The sequence below is a fragment of the Rana temporaria genome, chromosome 1 (assembly GCF_905171775.1).
Source record: "Rana temporaria chromosome 1, aRanTem1.1, whole genome shotgun sequence".
Taxonomy (NCBI): domain Eukaryota; kingdom Metazoa; phylum Chordata; class Amphibia; order Anura; family Ranidae; genus Rana; species Rana temporaria.
This window is the reverse complement of record NC_053489.1, coordinates 160425293-160446643: the sequence shown is the minus strand read 5'-3', so window position 1 is coordinate 160446643 and position 21351 is coordinate 160425293. Positions and strand designations below refer to the sequence as shown.

Genomic DNA, 21351 nt, shown 5'->3' with positions numbered 1-21351 from the left:
TTTAGTCTTTGCATCGTCAGTGTGTGACTTTACAATTAGCTGCACCCGCTACCATAGGTATGATTTAGCTCCTGAGTGTTTCTGCTTGCAAACAGCTCTGAAAAGACTCCCTGCAAAATTACACAGTAATAACAACATGCAGGGGTTGTGAGCAGGTGTTTGCTGATAGTATTTTTATTTTATTTTACTTTCATCCTGTAGCCCAGACAGCTCTGGAGTTTCTCTCTGGAGCTGTCATAGCTACAGGATTAAAGCACTTGCATTACTACTAGTGACAAGCTGCTCAAGCACTGTCATCATGAGCTTTGGCAGCTGCAGGAGGAGCAGATACTGTAGACAGGTGCAACACTCCTTCAGATGTCACATTCCCATTTAATTTGCATAGATTACAAAAAAGAAAAAAACACATAATACAAAAATAGCACAAATGTATCTCTGTTTTAATAAAAACTTAAAAAAAATCTTGAACTCTTTAAAATCATATATTGTGGGTACAAAGACAGTGTGCACTTTATGTAGATGCACGTTGTGTATAGTGAGGTGGCTCAGGTTCTGTTGAGCTTTTTCCCTTTAAAGCGGAGGTTCACCCAAATAACATTTTTCTAAGGCCCCATACACACCATAGAATCTATCAGCAGATAAATCCCATCAAATGGGTTTCAGCGGATAGATCCTATGGTGTGTACACGCCAGCGGATATTTATCCGCGGATAAATCTCCCCTGGGATGGATTTCCAGCAGATGGATATTCGCTGACATGCAGAACAAATCCATCTGCTGGAATCCATCCCAACGGATGGATCCGCTCGTCTGTACAGACTCACCGGATCCATCCGTCCAAAGGGATTCCCCGCACGCGTCGTAATGATTTGACGCATGCGTGGAATTCCTTATATGACAGCGTCGCGCCCGTCGCCGCATCATAATCGCGGCGACGGCGCGACACGTCATCGCCAGAGGATTTCCGCGCGGATTTCAATGCGATGGTGAGTACACTCCATCGCATAGAAATCTGCGGAAATCTTTGAGAGGATTTATCCGTGGAAACGGTCCGCTGGACCGTATCCGCGGATAAATTCTCTCGTGTGTATGGGGCCTCAGAACAACTTCTTTAGACTTCTAACATGTACAGTCTGCACATTTTTTTTTTTACGCTGTACATACCTTATAATCTATCTTTTCATTCTGGGTACTTCTTCCCTCGGGAGTAGGCGTTTCCAAGCTGAGGAGGTCGCCCAGATGATTGACGTCTTTTCAGCTAAAGCTCCCCCTGGCAGATAAGGCCCCGCCCCCCGTTTTGCATAGGCGCGTCCGAGTCACTGCGTTTCCGAAAGAAGCCGAACATGCAGATCTGCTAGTTGGCTCTATACGGCGCAGACGTCAATCATCTGGGCGACCTCCCAGATGACATGCCTCCTCAGCTTGGAAAGGCCTAGCGGGGAGAAGTACCCGGAAGCCAGAATGAAAAGATAGATTATAAGGTATGTACAGCGTAAAAAAAAATGTTCTGAGAAAAATGTTATTTTGGAGAACCTCAGCTTTAAGTCCTTCCCATTGTCAGGACGATGTGGCTACACCCACCATTCAGCACTATGTGTGCCACAGCAGCGCCCCGGGTATCCTGGGAGTGGAAGTCCTGTTCTCACTTCAGTGATGATAGGCAGAGAGCACCTGGTCTAGGAGTACTAAAAGCTTCTAAAAGCTGAGTGAGGAATGACAGCTCAGTATATGTTGAATGACTCACACCTTGTTATATGACCTTTCTGTATGGAATGTCACTGGTAACTTTCTTTAGTGCAGAAAGGTGCGTTCAACCAGTAGTACAATACGTTCGCTTTCCACTGATTCTTATAACTATGTAGCTATGGGAAAGAAGGGGAAACTTGGATGGAGTTGGGGGGTATGCTGTACGGGGCTCCATAACATCTATTGGAAGTCCTTCATAGTGTGGGCACGAGTGCACTTTAAGGTTATCAGCCTTAAAAATATAAATGAGTATCTAGTGTTGGTCTAATTTATTGGGTGAACTCCATAGATTATTATATAGCACCACAGCCCAAGTATCAGAAACATTGAGGAGCCAATTCTAAAATTTGCCATTCTGTGAGCCGATGTGATGGAGTGACTTCTGGAATCTAATTGCATATGTCACAATCTAGTGACTTACAGTCAGCCAATCAGCTTGCAGTTAACAGTCCTACCCAGAACCATTAATAAGAGTATTTGTCATATTCTGACTCACATTGTGGTAGCTGTTAATATCTGTTGGACTTAACACTGGTCCCCATAATGCTTCTAATAACAAGGGCACTGACGAGGTAGAACAATTTTATGGAGATCACATTTTAGATATCCTGACTCGCAAAATGTTTAATACAAATACATTTAAATTTAGGAATGTAGTACTTACAAAACTATTCTTAAAAAAAGATTGAGTTGTCCATTGAGCTTCACAATCTGCTTAAAATAATGCCTCTAGTAAAACTTTTTTTTTCTTAGTATAGCTCTAGAAATAAACCTTTTTTTTTAGATACATATATATTTTGTGAGGGCTTAGTTTCTTATAGTTTAAAATGTCAGAAATCATATTTTTGCTACATGATGGTTATCATTTAAGTATCTTTCTCTGTACTATAGTGTGGTTCTTCTTTCCCTATTAGGTAATGTAAAAGGGTTACTTTAACTTTAATGACATTTGAAAAAAATCCACATGTATTACTGCTTAGAGTGTACGTTAAAATGCTGCTCTCCATTTTTAAAAGTCATCCTTTCATTTGAAGCTGCTTCTATTTTAGGCTCCCCCTCTCCATTCTGCCATTGCATGCACAGAGCCAATACCTCAAGAACATGCACTTGGCTGAGAAAATTTGTCTTGCCTAAATTGCATTTGCAGTTAACCTCACTCTCTCACTTCCCATATGCTAAGCTCAGCCCCAGGAGTGAGAGAGAGTAGACTGTGTGTGTATGTTTAAACAAGCTGCGTTTTTGTAGCTGAGTGCTTATTCGAGAGTTGCTGGGGCCACGCATTGAAAGGCAAGATGGAAAGGTTGCACTTACAGTAGAAGCAGCTTTAAAAGTAAGGATAATTTTAAAAAATGGAGGACAGTGTTTTAACATACATTTAATGCTGTCATGCATAGTTAATGTTTTACAAAATATCATTAAAGGGGAACAAACCCTTTAAGTGCAACAGTCATGGGTCATTTATGAGGTGACACACATAAACAAATTTGCTATTGTGGAAAAGCTTTAGCTTAGGCCATATACAGGAATGGCAATGTTTCGCTCTTAGACCAACATATTTATTTAGTCCTTATACAAAGGCACTGGACTCAGAAGGGCATAAAGAGCTTAGGGTAAAATCATGCAACTGACTAACACTAGATTCTGCATTACATTCTCTCACCTGGGCAGGGGTGGTAGACATTGGCATCAACTATATGTCTATCCTGCACACATATCACTAACCTTGCAATCTCAGTGCATGGCCAGCGGAGGTGCCATCAGGAACACAGTGCAAGAAAAGCCAGCACTTCTCTAATAATTTTGCTCTTTGCTGCATAATACCGATCAAGACCATTGCTTATAACTAATGCCCTGTGCACACGATCGTTTTTTCCGTCGGAATAAACTCCGACTGTTTTTTCCGACGGAATTCCGCTCAAGCTGTCTTGCGTACACACGGTCACACCAAATTCCGACCATCAAAAACACGGTAACATACAACACATTCGACGAGCCGAGAAAAAAAAAGTCCAATGCTTCCGAGCATGCATCGACTTGATTCGGAGCATGCATGGTTTTTTCTCCATCGGAGTTCCATACAGACGAACGGAATTTCCATCAGAAAACAAAACATGTTCTCTTTCTAAGTCCGTCAGAATTTTTCATTGGAAATTCTGGTCGTGTGTATGAGGCATAAAGGAAAACTTATTTTTTTAATTATCATTGAAAGTGAAAGTAAAATAAAATCCCAAATTTTGGGTTGTTCCCAGAATAGTATTAGTGGCGAAAAACATTCCATGGGGACACTAGTTCTGGTGACTTGAGGGGGGGGGGTTGATTTTCCAAATTTACAGGGATTTCCTCTCATTTTCTGTTTAGGGTAAGGCCTAATTCACACGAGGCGGACTCCGTTGCTGTGGGGGCGTGGCCTGGTGTGACACGTCACTGATCGTCTGTTCCGCTGACAGGGAACAGACGATCAGTGACACTGCCACTAGGAAGAACGGGGAAAGATTTTTTTACACTTACCTCTCCCCGTTCGCCTGCTCTCGCCAGCTCAGCGGGAGATCAGTCCGCAGATCTCCGCTGAGCCGACGGATGACAAGCTCCTCTCTGCTCACTGAGCGGGGAGGGGCTTGTCGGGCACCGCTGTCTCCTATGGAGCGATCTGATGAAAATGGACAGCATGTCCGTTTTCATCAGATCTTACCCGATCCGATCTGCCATGCACGGATGGGGACGTGCCCCCATACGTCTGTTTTTAGCAGATCGGATCGAGTCGGATGTCATCGGACATGTCTCCGCTGACATCCAACGCTCCATAGGGATGCATGGAGCGGCCGTTCAGGTCCGCCGTCAAAACTGACAGGCGGACCTGAACGGTCCATCCGTGTGATGAGGCTTTAGAGACAAAAAGTGAAGGTAAATCTCCCCAATGGGATATAGATTGCAAAAAAAAAAAAATGGACAGGGGTCCATTCCCTTACTCTGTCCAAAGTTAAAAGAAAAAAATAAGTTTTGCCTAAAGTTTTACTTTAATAGGGAGCTTACATACATTGAACAGTGGACTGGCATGTCTCATGAAAGACTAGTATCCTGAAGGTCTGATTGTTCACAGATAGATCAGCTGCCTTTATGTATAGTAGACACAGGGGTGTCTTCACTTTGCATTGTCTCTGACAAGTAACAATACAATGTTAAGCACCTTTGCATGAGCTTTTCCATTCATAAGTGACCCAGGAGATTTATTTTTTATTTTTATAAAAGCATAAATATGTTTCTGACTTGCAAAAATGTAGGTTACATAGCAGAAATGTGTGATGTGAAAAAGCAAGTGTGATGCGTAACGTGAAAAAAATAATAAATTAAATTGATTAAATTATATGAAATCTGAAATATTTTGGTTGCGTTATGCTAGAGATGTGGGTTTCTTTACGTATTGTAACATTATTAAATGTGTCAAAACTAAGGTCAACTCCGGTGTTGCATTTTCTGAGCATAAAAGTCCCTGCATGTTTCACAGCAGCGCTGGTACCATCTCATGTCTTGACATAGATTCTTCTCCCGTATAACTTTGCAATAAACTGGCCACTGGTCTTGTAGACACTTGAAGGTTAAAGCAGCTGCAAAAAGAAAATATGTTTCAAAAAGCAATATGTTCATAGAGTATACCCAATAAAAAACGTTTACTCTTTAGCCTGCAACCCACAAACAAAATCCACCTTTCTTACATTTGGCAGTCAATTTTAATAAATAGAAACAACTTTAACTAACATTTAATAAAGTCTTTGGTGCTTTGGATCTAGAAAGCTCTCCATGATGCTAGCATGGTGATTTCTTCTCATCCATGTGGAACCTCTCACTGCTGTGAATTTTCTACATATTTCCGTTAAACTCAGCAATGGTAAAATATACATTTTAGTACTTGTAGATAAAATATGTATCATTCCTCCAGGAGATCCAGGAACTTACCTGTCAGCCAAGGAAGAATGCGCCCTGGAGTCAGAAAACGCAGTTGAGAACTAACATCATGGGGAGATGGTTAGGACTCTTTTTTCAGCTGGAACTTGATGAAACTCAGTCCCACTCAGTTCTCTCTTCTTTGAGCTTGGGGAGGGGGGGGGGGGTCAAGCTGCTCTTAAGATCAGCAACTTGGAGACCCAAATTCAGTATACCAAAAAAGTCCTGTGGCACCCTCACCACCAGATATAAGCTTGTCTGACCCCCAGACTAAAAAGCTGAGGGTCTATTTTTTCTGGTGTGTAGGGATACAGGAGTGGAATGTGTCATACTACAGGGCATTTTTACCGGAAACACTTCAGCACGTTTTTCTACAAAATTTGGAGCACCAAATACTTTATAGGAGGATAATATACTTATTGATTGCATCACTATTTGGATTAGGAAATGTTTTCACAATATTTGGACATTTAATATATATGTTTTGTTACTTTAATTACTCATTTATTTATCATATTTTTATTTGTATTATGTTTTTTGGCAACACTGTAGTGCCCTGTACACACGATCGGTCAATCCGATGAGAACGGTCTGATGGATTTTTCCATCAGTTAACCGATGAAGCTGACTGATGGTCAGTCGTGCCTACACACCATCAGTAAAAAAAAACGATCGTGTCAGAACGCGGTGACGTAAAACACAACGACGTGCTGAAAAAACGAAGTTCAATGCATTCAAGCATGCGTCGACTTGATTCTGAGCATGCGTGGATTTTTAACCGATGGACGTGCCTACAAATTATCATTTTTTTTCTATCGCTTAGGTATCCATCGGTTAGTTTTAAAACAAGTTTCAAATTTTTTAACCGATGGATAAATAACCGATGGGGCCCACACACGATCGGTTTGGTCTGATGAAAACGGTACATCAGACCATTCTCATCAGATTGACCGATCGTGTGTATGCGGCATAAGTTCTGTAATATTGAAAATTTATGTGACAATTGATTTAGCACTTGGTGTACAGCAGCTGCAGGGGATTGCATCTATTATTTAACACATAACGCGAGTATATATATGTTTTTTCTATAATAAAATGACTTATATTATTATGAACTAGATGAAGTTATTTATTTACATTATATACTGTTTAGGTTAAATAATTTTTTTAACATTTCTCTACATAATTATCAAGACTTAGTTTAAAAAAAAAAGAAAAGAAAAAATATTTAGTACTCAGTGGGCCTGGCTGACGGTTGGAGTGCACCACATTTTATCACCACTATATCTAAAGTTGTGTTTTAATTCAGATAGAACACAAAAGTCATAACATTATTTCCTGATTTCCTGAAGTTGAAAAAATACATTCAGAAGTTATTGGAGGAGGGTGGAGTTGTTATTACAGCTGTTTTGCCTGAACTGGAACATGATCTGAATAGTAATGTTTGACTGGATAGCAATAAAGCTTTCACAAAGTTTGATCTACAGCAGTGTTTCTCAACTTTTTTCAGTCAAGGCACCCTTTAAAATCATGCACATTACTGAGGCTCCCCATTCTAAAATGTAAAAACACTGAACTAAAGCCGCCCATACATGGATTAAAATTTGACTAGTTCAGCAGGGACCGAACAAATTTGATCCATGTTTGAGACAGCTGGTTGTACAGAAGTCAATTTACTGTTCGATTTTTGCTGATACATCAGCATCTCTGGCAATATCTGGTGGTGCTCATCAGGGTATTTAGACAGTAGGAGGATTTCCTCAGCCACTTCAAATGTGTAATTGGAGAATAAAGTCATTTTTTATCATTCAACCCACTGTTTGACTGACAAAAAAGTAATCTATGGGCTGCTTAATAGTTTTACATAATATAACAACATTCACACACACATAGGACACCCAACCTTAGCTGAGATTTATTCTTCCAAAGCAAATGCTCCTTTGTACACTGGTGCTGACTAGTATTTGAATGTTTCCCTTTTCCCTCGATTCTCTCCCTCACTCAACTAATGTGACCGTAGTGCTGACAGAGAAGGGCAGGGGAGGGGCAAACAAGAATGCTGTGAGGGCACCCGATGTCCTCCTTAACAACTGATGACATCATTGGTTGTTAGGGCGCCAGTGGCCAAAAGGTTGTAATGGTGCATAATGAAAACCTGTGGCTTTGTGTAACTAAAAGGCAGGCTTGATAAATCTGCTGGATTGTATACAATTTTTGGTCAATTTTTAGGTATTGTACCAAGGCACTCCTGAACAAACTTGAATGCACCTCTGAGTGCCTGGGCAACTCGGATGAAAAAGGCTAATCTACCATATTGACAGAATTTTATGGGTAAACAACATGTCGTGTTGAATTGCAGGCAAATATAAAATATCATCCTTTAGTAAATGTCACATACATTTCATTAACTTAACATAAAATTTTTCCTTTTAAGGCAGAAACCAATCTGAGAAGGGAGATTATGCACTATTAATCCAATTCATTTGGATTAATAGGTCATGGTCACATTGTGATCTTCCCATTCCAACATGCATTCAGTCACTAGGAGCTGACAACCTGACAGGTAAAGAGCACAGAAAGGACCTAAACAGTGGGAGAATGCCCTCTGATAAGGGTTAGTAAAGCAACTGATATAATTCCACTTTAGTAGTTTTATTAACAGTTTACCTGATACATTTGGATTCTGGGTCACCATAAAAATGTTACCTTAAAGGAGAGGTATGGAAATAATAAAAACAAAAAAAACAGAAATGGCAATAAATAGCTCAGTGCCCCTGCATGTGCTTACTACATGCATCCGCATAAATTTTAAAGCGCTAACAGAAGAACTTTTAAACTGGTAGGACCCAGCAAATCTTCTAAAAATGGAAAGAAATAGAAGAAATGTAAGAGGTTATATCAGAAACATGCTTTATTTGTTTGAATACATTAAAATGTTTAAAATAAAAGCAGACATTCAAGGGGGTGTATTTACTATAGGCAAATAGACTGTGCATGTTAGAAATGCAGTTGTACTCAATTTTCCCTGAGCTTAGTGAATGTGGTTAAGCTCTGCTAATTACCTTCATCCAATCATGTGCAAGCAAAAATGCGGGTGTCCCCCCCCCCCCCCCGTACCTGATTGGGTATTCTTTACAAAGTGAAGCTTCTTCACTACTAAATTCTAAATGACATTGCACAGTGGTCCCTTACCTCCTCTTTAAAGGTCCCCCACTGGTGTCCTCCTTCCTCTGAGGGGCACCTGTGCGCATGCACTCCCAAGGTGGGTTGTGCCCATCCTTAAACACACACAGCGCCAGTAAGCCATGTAAGCCATGTACTTGCTTACTCCTCAAAGAAGTTTGACTGAGAGCAGCAGACCAGCAAGTGAGAAAAGTGGTGCTGTGGCTGGAGTGGCTGGAGCAGCACTAGAGTATGAGTTTAGGAATGGGATAGGTAGTATGGAGTTTTTGACTAGAAACACTAAGAATTTCCAGGACAGGATGGAGTAGACCCTATAAATACAAGTCATTTGCAGGGCACTGCGGGGCAAAATGACAGTGAAGTTGATTTACTAGAACTGGAGAGTGCAAAATCTGATGCAGCTGGGCATGGCAGCCAATTGGTTTCTAATTTTAACTTGTTCAATTAAGCTTTGGCAAAAAAAAAACTGGAAGCTGATTGGCTTCTATGTAGAACTGCACCAGATTTTGCACTTTCCAGTTTTAGTAAATAAACCCCAGCTTTTCTGGGTACCCTTACCGACAACTTTCTTACAGCTGACACAGCTGACACTTCTTACTTTCTTACACCAACACAATCAGCTGTGTTGATGACCCAGCAGAGCAGTTATATGCCTTTCCCAGGTCATGTGACAATGCTCGAACTCGGGCCTCTCACATGGAAGAAGGTCAATGGAAGTGCCTAGTATTCCCACCAGCTGCTGGGGAGCATAGGTAATGGAGAGCATAAGTGGGTTGAGGGATGCCCTTTGGAGAGACACTGTCATATTGCCATGCGTAGATAAGGTCTCTTTAATAAAAAGAAGAAAACTGGATTAAATTGGAGTAAGGTAACAGCAGATTAACAGACGTATATCAGAGAAAACATGGCCAACAGACAGTTCTGTTGAGCGCATATGAATTGTACCTATAGCAAGTAGAAAATATTTACATGGCAGAACATATGCTCTTTTTATTACTGACTGGTGTCCAAAAGTTACAAATCATTTCATAAAATGTTTTCTACAGTCTAGACACAGAAAATAAGGCTATTGACCTGAAACACAGTTATAGCTGTATTTAATTGTTTTGTGCACTTACCAAGTCTTGGAGACGTTATTGTGTTAACATTTACTTTTTCATTGCAGGCTTGTAGATGACATGGTCTATAGGCTGCTGGTTTTTCAGATGAAAAACATTCATTTCCATGCCTTCCAGTAATTTTGTGCATGCATTGAATTACTCTTGATTGCATGCCTTTTCCACAAGTCACGGAACACTAAGTACAATAAAAAAATAAAAAAACAAGTAAAATTTTTATATGATACCTGAGATGTAACATACTATAAATAAGTTATTTTTAAAGTAATATACATGTCGGCTTTCAAACTTTCTTAAATGCTAGAACTCTGCTGTAGACTGCCAAATAATTTTATTCATCTCCAATTTGAAATATTATAAAACTCATTTTTTTTCCAAAAAATTCCTGAAAATGCATATGGACTACATTTTAAATTTTTATTATTTTGGAACCCACAGAATTCGCTGATATCAACCTAGCCTATAATGAGGAATAATAAGAAACAGTGTTCTCAGCATAGAAAGGATAAAATCTCTTTTAATTATAATTTTACTAGCTTTTCGAAAAGTTCTAAAGGGAATCTGACATTTTTCTAGAACATGAACAGTAAAAAGTATGAAACTTTATTGCTCATTGCTGTAGGTAAGGCTTGATGGTCAATTTGTTCCAAATTTTGGATAATCATGACTTTTAATGTATTTTAACATACGGAAAACTCACTTGATACAACCACAGGTATTCGGTAGCTGCCTAAGATAAAGTAGCGTTTTTTTTTATAGGTAAAATGTGTGTGTATGAAATAGTCTTACAAACCAGATGTTCGCATCCCTCTGCATCTTTTTGTGTGTATGGGAAACCACTGGGCATCTCATCTTTGACAAAAACATTTCAACCAGTATTTTACTGTTAGATGCCTTATACCCTCCTCTTGGATATAAAAAAGAAATGTATAGATCATATAATAGACCTATGGAAATTCCAGTCCAGTACCTATGGAGAATAATACCTAAGGGAAGTACCTCTAAGTTTCAGATTATACTATATCACACTTTAACAATTTCCCTTGTAAATTGCTATATAGTAGCTATATATATATATATTATATATATGACCAGACTTCCCGTTAGGCTATGTTCGTTCTCCATGGTGTATCTGCAAGGAGGAATGTGGCCACCCTTTCTTGCTTGCTCCTGAGATGGACTAGAGACTATTGACTATGGACTAGTGTGGTGTGCTTATTTACGCTACGCCACTGCTACTTAGAGAGGCAAGTGCTGTATTCACAAAGCACTTGCGTCCTAAGTTACGGAGGCGTAGCGTAAATCGGCCGGCGTAAGCGCGCGTAATTCAAAGTAGGCAGGTCGTGGGCGTGTTGTATTTAAATTAGGCGTGACCCCATGTGGATGCATGGCCGAACAAACGGCGCATGCGCGCGCATGCTCAGTATCACATCGTATTTACGCCCAAAGATACGCTGGCTCAATGCCTGTGACGTGAAAGTAACCTACGCACAGCCCCATTCACGTACGACTTATGTAAATGACGTAAAAAGATACGCTTGTTCCGACGTCCATACCTTGCATGGGCTGCGCCACCTAGAGACCTGCTTTATCTTTACGCCGGCGTATGTCTTACGTAAACGGCGTAACTAATTGCGACAGGCGTACGTACGTTCGTGAATCGGCATATCTTGCTCATTTACATATTCGACGCGGAAATCAACGGAAGCACCACCTAGTGGCCAGAGTAAATATGCACCCCAAGATACAACGGCGTAGGAGACTTACGCCGCTCGTATCTTGGCCAAATCTATGCGTAACTGATTCTATGAATCAGGCGCATAGATATGACGGCGGCCATTCGGACTTACGATGGCGTATCTGGAGATCGGCCGTCGTAAGTCTTTGAGAATCTGGGCCTTAATGTGTACTGCTTGTGGTTCGGAAGCTCATTGAGGACATTACAGGATGTTACATAAAGGCAGTAAAACACAGTAAGAAATTATTTTGTGAAAAATAGGTTACAGGACCATTAGGTGGTGAATGTGTATGGATTATTTTGGATTATAAGAAGGTTGTTTAGTTTCTCTGTAAAGAATAAGCTACTGCAGAGAGTGAACGGCTGTACAGAATTAATACAATGTTTTAGAGAGACGCCATTGTTTGACAACTTTAATGGACGGAAACCCTTGACAGATCACCTAAAATAAACAGTAGTTCTGTCTCTGAAACATCTTATCAATTCTGTATTGCAGTTCCCTCTTTGCGGTAGTTGATTTATTACACAGTTAGTGGTGAGCACAGGAGTCTCTATACACTTAGCAGAGGTCTTCCTCATATAATTTCCTCTTCTGGTCAAATGTTCTTATTTTTTAGTGGTAGGCTATTTTCTCTATTTGCCAAATTATCTTTATCTCTTCTGGTTGAATGTTCTTGAGACTATTTTCTCTTAAGAACGAAAGTTAGGGAATGTTACATTCACCCTGAGAAAGGCAACAAAAATAAAATGACATTGCACACATATTACAAACTTGACGGGGATTATATGTTTCATAACTAAACCCATAGGGCCGGATTCAGGTAGATCTGCACATTTTTAGGCGGGTGTAGCGCATCTCATATGCGATACGCGGACGTAAAGCAGAGAGGCAAGCACCCAATTCACAGTGCAAATGCTCCCAACGTTGCGCCGGCATAACGTAAAATCGTCAGCGTAAGCCGCCTAATTCAAAGTAGGTGGAAGGTGGGCGTGATCCATTTAAATGAAGCGTGACCCCATGCAAATGATGGGCCGAACGAACGCCGCATGCGCCGTCCCGTGGACGTATCCCAGTACGCATGTGTAAATACTCCATAAGATACGTCGAATCACTGCCTACGACGTGACGTAACCTACGCCCAGCCCTATTCACGTACTACTACGTAAACGACGTAAAATACGATGGCTGTTCCCTGGTCCATACCTTGACATGACTTACCCCTGCTTTAGGAGGCTTAACTTTACGCCGGACGTAAGACTTACGTAAACAGCGTATATTAATGCGCCGGGCGCAAGTACGTTCGTGAATCGGCGTATCTCACTCATTTGCATATGGGAATCGAATTTCCCATATGCCTCCAGCATAAATATGTGCCCAAGATATGCCGGCGTAGGCAAGTTACGTCGGTCGTAAGAAGCCTATTTTCAGGCATATCTCGTTCTATGGGCACAGCGCACAGATACGACGGCGCATCGTTACACTTACGCGGAGTATCTCGAGATACATCGGCGTAAGGCCCCGTACACACCATAGAATCCATCCGCAGATAAATCCCAGCAAATGGGTTTCAGCGGATAGATCCTATGGTGTGTACACGCCAGCGGATCTTTTTCCGCGGATATATCTCCCCTGGGATGGATTCCAGCAGATCGGATATTTGCTGACATGCAGAACATATCCATCTGCTGGAGTCCATCCCAACAGATGGATCCGCTGGTCTGTACAGACTCACCGGATCCATCCGTCCGAAGGGATCCCCCGCATGCGTCGTAATGATTCGACGCATGCGTGGAATTCCTTATATGACAGCGTCGCGCACGTCGCCGCGTCATAATCGCGGCGACGGCGCGACACGTCATCGCCAGAGGATTTCGGCGCGGATTTCAATGCGATGGTGAGTACACTCCATCGCAGAGAAATCTGCTGAAATCCTCGAGAGGATTTATCCGCGGAAACGGTCCGCTGGACCGTATCCGTGGATAAATCCTCCCGTGTGTATGGGGCCTAAGTGTTACGTGAATCCAGGCCATAGTATTTATCTCACAGCTTTATCATTTAAGGCCTAGGTTCACATACATGCAGCCACGGGTTCGGGCCTGGGGTCTGGTGCGTGTCTGCTCACGGGTTCTAGTGCAATTCAGGTCTGAATTTTTTCCTGAATCTGCATCTGAACCGGACCCAAACACGCACAGGACACTTTTGCAATCTGCTCCGCAGCCGGCATAGACCTGTGAGAGCCGGCTCAATGGAGAGCTAGTCACACTCGCATGTCATGTAAAATGGATGCGGAGAAAGCCGCATCCAATTCGCACATATGTGAACCCAGCCTTAAAAAGCAGTCTTTTTAGCACCAGTTTTACAAAAAACACAAATAGTTTAATAATTTGAAATACTCTGGCGTACTAATTAACACTCTGAAAACTTCAGGAATATTAAAAGATCAAGAATTGGTTTATTTTGGAACATCCCAGTAAGTTACTATAAAATAACTTAGGCATGAAGTCAAGAAGCATGTTACTGACAAAAGAAGTATTTCAGTGTACAAGTCATAATATTCTTTGGCCAATCACGTATGGCTACATACACATGGACAGAGAGCACACATTAATAATGGGCTGTTTTTACAGTTTGTATATAAATGCAACACAAAATGTCTGTGTTTTTAACAAACCAATCCTAAACTTGGCATACAAGATTATTACTCATATTTATTCATTCCATTCACTGCCAAACACTCGAGGTATATGATGGAAATAGTGGATTTTCTACAAGCCAATAGCTGAGGAAGGTGTTACAGCTAATTCCAACTGGCCAAGCACTAAAGGAGAAATCCACAATTTAAGATGGGAGCTGTCAAGGACACTGTGAAAATATCAATCAAAAAGTATAAAAAAATCAAGCAATGGAATAATCTGAATGCTGAGTTATAGTAGGTTTACTGATATTTCAACGATGCTGCAATACAATATAGGGTACTTACTTAGTACTAGTGGTGTCCAATGTGCTGCTAAAGACTTAATAATGAAGACCTGAACTGTGAACATGTGCCCAAAAAATGGGAAGGTACATTAGAAAGGACTAATCACTATTACTGCTTATATGCTCCTTGCAGCAGATCTTTCCCATTATTGGCTTGATGTACCTTGTTCCATCTTAGTGAAAGGAAGTCTTGCTCATAACAGATCTTATTCCACCCCCCCCCCCCAAATGACTGGTGATCTGATGACTAATAGGGAAATAATCAAGCATCAGCGGGAAAGGTTAAGGAGGTACACATTCACAAAAGGGAATAAGGAGGTATAGTCTTGCATTGATACTTCCTTTTTTATACAAGAACAACAGTGAGCAGCACTATAGTAACATCACTAAACCTCATTACCACAAGGGCAGAAGCAATTTGTGTTGGAAAGCTGCTTCAGATATGACTGTTGCTGGACATTCGGCTGAGTTTTTTTGATTTATTGGAAAACAACAGGAACACAGAGACTGGAAATTACTTCATACCCACGGTGTTCCATTAGGAAGAACATTACATTATAAAACACTACACCTATTAGCAGAACAACCAATATATGATAATGATTGTTGCACCTTTGTTTGCAAAAACAGCATGCTAACACCCCCACTCAAAAAATACTTCTCATGTAATTTACATATTTTTTCAGAGTTTTTCAAACTTTTACTTTGGTAGCAGTTTTGTCACGGCATACAATTAATAAGGTTTAGCGGCATGTCCAGCTACACACAGGGCAGCATGTAGCAAGAACAGAACACTGTTGTAGGATAATAATTTAATGTTGTTTGTACTTCACATATTAGGGACATAATGGAGACATGGACCTACATTTTCGATTGCTGGGCAAACGGAGCTTCTCAGGTAGCTGGTTGCTGAGTAGTTGTATATTACCTTCCTTAAAGTGATACTAAAGCTTCAATTTCTAAAAAAAATAACAAACATGTCTTACTTACCTCCACTGTGCAGCTCGTTTTGCACAGAGTGGCCCCGATCCTCGTCTTCTGGGGTCTTCTGGGGTCCTCCCCGCTTCTGATAACCCCCTCTGGGAAGCGCTCCCCCAAAGGGGTTACCTTGCGGGCACGCTCCCGAGCCCTGTATTCGGTGTCCATAGCCGCCAACTACAGGACTTGGCCCTGCCCCCGACCCTCGCGTCATTGGAGTTTATTGACAGCAGTGCTATCAATCTATCCAATGAAGAGCAGAGAAGACTGGCCTAGATCAAGCGCGTTCTAGATGCGGGACGTTCGAGGGCTCCGGTAAGTAAACCGGGGGGCTGAGGGGCCGGTAACCATCAGATGTTTTTTATATTTCAGTGTGTTATTAAAAGAAGAAGAAAACTATTGCAACAAATGTGCACATTGGGACTGCTGATGCAAGTACTGTTAAGTTATTCTACAAGCCCAATCTTGCCAGGTACAACATTCCATATATAGAATAATGTACAGTTGGCTGAGAATCTGGACTTTTTAGGCACTTACACACAAAATATTATAATAGTACAAATTTATTGATCATACAAATTCATTAAAACGTATATGAATTTGTTTAATAATACATTTTTTGTTTATAATATTTTGTGCATAAGTGCCTAAAAAGTCCAGAATCTCAGCCAACTGTACATTATTTAAGTATTGTTTAGTTGTGACATCATTGTTACTGTACCCCAAGATGTCTATAAAGAACCATCTCATAGACCTCATGTTCTCAGCTAATGGCTTGTGTACTCCATGCAGTTGCTGCTATGGGTCCTGAGGAAGTGGCCAGTAGGGAGGCTGTTGAGGCAAACCAAACATATACAATCTGTGTGCATGTGAAGATAAGGCTGCCCTCGTACTGTATTATTAATGGTTGGAGAGGCTCCCATTAACAGAACTTTCTAGTCTAATTAAAGATCAGACAACAGATACAATGGAAGAGTCATAAGCAGGGCTTTTTTTTTTAGGGAGAACTTGGTGGAACTCATTTCCACTACCTCTGGCTCAGACCTGTTGGTGCCTGCTCACCACTATCACTTGTAAAGACAGAAGTCTGGTTTCTTAGGGCCAGATTCACCCAAGAGATACGACGGCGTATCTCCTGATACGCCGTCGTATCTCTGTTTCTATCTATGCGACTGATTCATAGAATCAATTACGCATAGATATCCATAAGATCCGACAGGTGTAATTGTTTTACACTGTCGGATCTTAGGATGCAGTACCGCGGCCGCCGCTGGGGGAAGTTTGCGTCGTAAACCAGCGGCGGGTATGCAAATTAGGAGTTATGGCGATTCCCGACGGATTTTCGCGTTGGCTACGTCGCTGCTAGTCTAGTTTCCCGTCGCAAAGTTAGTCGTCGTTTGACCTGCCCTAACTTTACTCTACTTTAAAGTATGGCCGTCGTTCCCGCGTTGAAATTTAAAATTTAACGTCGTTTGCGTAACACATCCGGGAATACGGAAGTACGCTACTCGCGTCGCCGTTCGAAAAAATGACGTCACGGCGCGCAAAGCATACGATATGTTACGCCACCGCTCACCTACGTGAATCTGGCCCTTAGTTTACAAGTGGCAGCTCTGCACTCTGTATGTAATGCAATCCTGGTATTTAATGCCTCTTTAAGACCCTCCTACTGTTTTCGTGAAATTTGACTGAACACACCCACTATTTGATGTGATTTGGAGGGTGTGTGTAGGGGAGGGGTTTTGTGGGGCCGTGGTTAAGTTCCAGTACCTATTGTTTAAGAAGAAAAGCCCTGGTCATAAGGCTCATCACCATCACAATTTTATTATGGGGCCCCATGATCTGTACTAGTACATTTTCATGCATTCAATAGTTACTTCAGCTTGGTCAAGTTCTCAACTACTCTTCAAGTACTTCTTCTACCAAAATGATGAAGCACTAATAAATTATAAGAGCAAAATGAATGCGTATAGCAACACAGATTCAACAACATCATTAAATACCTTCTCCAAGAATCAACAAATATGGGTAAATGAGTAGTGAAATATTCTTATTCTCATCTTAATATTTATAATGAAAATTATTTTATATATGAATAAAATGATTCACCTTAGACCAGTCTCCCGTCCTCCATATGTAACACTTGGAGTAATCTTCACAGTCTTCCATTTCTTTTGGTCTTGTGGATATCATGCATTTCTTTCGAGGATTTGTGCATCTAATAGTTCGATGTCTTACACCCTTACCACACTTCAAGGAGCACTAAAAAAATAAAACATTAATGCCATGTTACCTTAAGTATCTATATACATGAATGGATATCAGTAATGTCTTAATTTAGAAGGTCAAACATTGCCTAATACTATATCAAGAGTTAATCTATGCAGTGATCTACAGCAACTAATCATAAATAAGCTTTTGTCTGTCCAAAAAAACTTCCTTGTTTTTCACATTTTATTTATTCTTTCCTTTCCTCTTAACAAATAGCATGTATTTATGGAAGCACCTGAGCTCAATTCTTAAAGTTAAAATACCAGGTTAAGGGCACTTATTAAAAAAAAAAAAAAATGATGGTTACAGCCGAGTGCCATAACATTTAAAATTTACAGTCATTTGACTAAAAATAAGGACCCTTATACATGTGTAAAACTTCAAGAATTGAGCCTACAGAGAAAACTATAAGGCTTTATTGGCTGAATCTATGTATCTGAAAAATAAGTGCAAGCCTTCCAGTCCTGATCCCTATTCTACCATTAACCCTAAAAGAGATCAGCAGTTTTCCAATAAAGGTGTTTTTCAAACCATTGACAACATTTTGCTGACACATCATTCTTTTTACTGGAACACTGATATGTGTGATTACATGATATGGTAAGCTCTGTAACTAAATTGAAACAGATCCATTCTAATTATGTTCTTCAAGTGTATTACTACACCTCAGACCACACTCCGGCCTCCCACACTGTCATACAGTCCTGGCCCTCACAGCGCTGGGTTGATGCAGGCTTATGTCCAGGGCAGTCTTTTTCTCGAGCTGTGATCAGAGTTCCATTTCTGAGCTGTTGTGTGCATGCTGTCTGCCGGCTCTGAGTTCCTTTACCACAGGTTTTTGAACATGGACTCCATTCTGTCATCATCCATCTAACCAAAAAACACATTTAAAAAGCTTGAATTTGTGAAGCATCTTTCTATTTAACATGACAAACACATTGCAGATACAGTAATATGCTGTAACTTTAGGCTACAATTACACTTTCCTAATATTATTAACATCACTTTTAAAAACATAAAATATATATTTACAATTAACTACATTTGTGAAATGTTAATTAGGAGTTGATATTAGGATTTTATTTTTTTAACCACTGAATACCACTAAATCTGTATGTACTGTATTTCTCTCCAAAATAATATCTGCAGACATAGCAAATAACACACCACTGAAAGTTACTATTTTACAATTACCTTCACGTATCTTACTATAGGGGGTTACTGGTAGCTTACAATAGGAGTTCCCTGCTTTTGGAAGAAGTGAAAAGTTGTAATGCTCTCCTTCCCACCTCTTTCACTCTTTCATGTCACTTAATGTGGGGTGGGGTTTAAAGTATAATGGCATCGTTTTTGGGTGCCATGCAAGAGGCATTGGCAGTTCTAGAGTTGTAGACAGGCAAAGCAGGCCAATGACTGGGCTGTACAACATTACCTTTTTTGTATTAGATTTATTTTTTTATTTTACAAGAATAATATTTCACTGTTAATATATTGCATCTATTTTTTATACAAGTCAACCCTGCTGGCTGGCTTTACTGGATAACACTGGTAGTTCTTCCTTCAGAAAGCTTCATGCAACAGAAAGCCTCTTACATAGTATAGTCAATGGGGCAAAAGAGAAGCTAGCACATTTCTTTCTATAGAGATTGGATTGCATATAAAAATACATTGTAAGTGTTACTTAAATATAATGCATTTTTTTTAAATATGCATTGATCGAAATTATGAGTAAACGCTCACATTACATGCAAATACACACTTGGCCTTTGCACATAGTAGCATTTAGCATACTAACCAGCAGTAACGTTTCTGCCAAACTCTGCTATACAAGATCCTGAAAACATCCCTTATGTCTATCTGCTGTACTACAGCACAACATCTGGAGGGAGGTGCCTCCTCTTTTTACAATGAAAGCTATATGGACACCTGCTCCCCACACTAACTTCACTAAATCTCTGATCCCTGTGGCTATTTATCCTCTATTGATTGTAGCAGCTGCATAACACATTGGGGTTGAAAAGAATTCTGGTGAATATTCCCAAATCCCATTCTAGAATTTGTGTATTTAACTCACGCTGTTACTTAAGCTTGTGCTAAAAACACATGCAAAGGTGGATGACAGTGAAAAATAACTTGGTCTCCCTTCAGTCTTGCTTCATTAGCCGGTCAGTCAATAAGCCAGCTTTCTGAAAAACAACAACACTTACGGATTTGCCCTAGATCCTGGCCATTTAGATTACATACTTTGTACCCTACATTACTATTATTATCTTGACACATTGAATAATATGCACCAAATTAAAGTATATCTGAATGCCCATTTTTCATACTTATTTTTTACATGCCATTATCGGGCAACACTGTTCCTGGAATAAAATATTTAGCATTACCTTAATATTACATTTAAACAACTTTTGGCAACCCTGTGTGTACCTGCTGCCAAATGCTGGAGAAGAAACTAGGCAAGTTGCATCAGAGTTTGCACATAATTTCCTTAGAATCTGAAAGCTTCTCCTGGAACTACATTAGCCATAAATAGGCTAGATGTTGCCAGACACCCATTGCCTAGATAATGCCTGGTCAGTCACCAGTGATGGCTCCATCACTGACATCATTTTGCTGTAGTTCTTGTTGGCACAATAGTAACAACAGCACTGCAGAACTTTACAACCAGAGGGGAGCACTATCACCCAATAAAGAAAGTGCATTAAGAATAGTCCTGCTGGCAGGATCAACATTTTTATAATGAAAAAGGCATAAGGATAAATCGATTGTTAATCATATTAGCAGCTCAGGTTTTGTCCATAGCTCTACTTTAAAATTATATAACTCGATATGTTATCAGTAGAATTGAAAAAAAACTTATAGATTTTATACTTGTCTATTCCTTGGTGACTGAATAAAATAATTTGATTATCAAAAGTCTGCCATGAGGACTACCATATCAGTGGTTAATCCAGCCTTTTGATACCGGTTACCCAACTTCCATTATATTATCTACTTAAAGGGATTGTATGTTTGTTTTGTATATTTTTTATTTTACGTTATTATCTTTATTTATTGTAGCCTGTACTATGGACTTAATGTTAAAGGGGCCTGCACTTGCATCTGAGCATGATGAGCAAATGGCCACAGGATGGGCTCAGGACCTTGGACCTTGATAGTATGACCTGCCAGGTCACTGATGAGTCATGGGTTAACATTATTCTGCTGTACAGAATATCATCCCTCAGTATAATATGGTACCAATTGCTCAAAACTATTTGCTCTCTGGTAGTAGCTTCAAACTTTCCCTCAGACTGGACCAATGCGTAAAAATATCTTCTCTATTAGGGTGGCAACCACTGGATCCCCTCTTTGTTTCTCTGCTCAGTTATATTATTTCAGTACATAGATAA

The 21351-nt window shown here is 40.3% G+C and overlaps 1 protein-coding gene across 1 annotated transcript in view; it reads right to left on the bottom strand.

Annotated features, from left to right (window-relative positions):
* Positions 1-4552: 4552 nt before the first annotated feature.
* The window catches only part of ADAMTS19 (ADAM metallopeptidase with thrombospondin type 1 motif 19), a 278331-nt gene continuing 261532 nt past the window's right edge, over positions 4553-21351 (bottom strand). Inside the window, exons 20-23 of the mRNA XM_040344988.1 lie at positions 18619-18823; positions 17792-17944; positions 9987-10164; positions 4553-5348 (exon numbers count right to left, since the gene is read on the bottom strand). Of these exons, the coding sequence (XP_040200922.1) occupies positions 5197-5348; positions 9987-10164; positions 17792-17944; positions 18619-18823 (688 nt within the window). The 3' untranslated portion in view covers positions 4553-5196. The remainder of the gene's footprint in view (positions 5349-9986; positions 10165-17791; positions 17945-18618; positions 18824-21351) is intronic.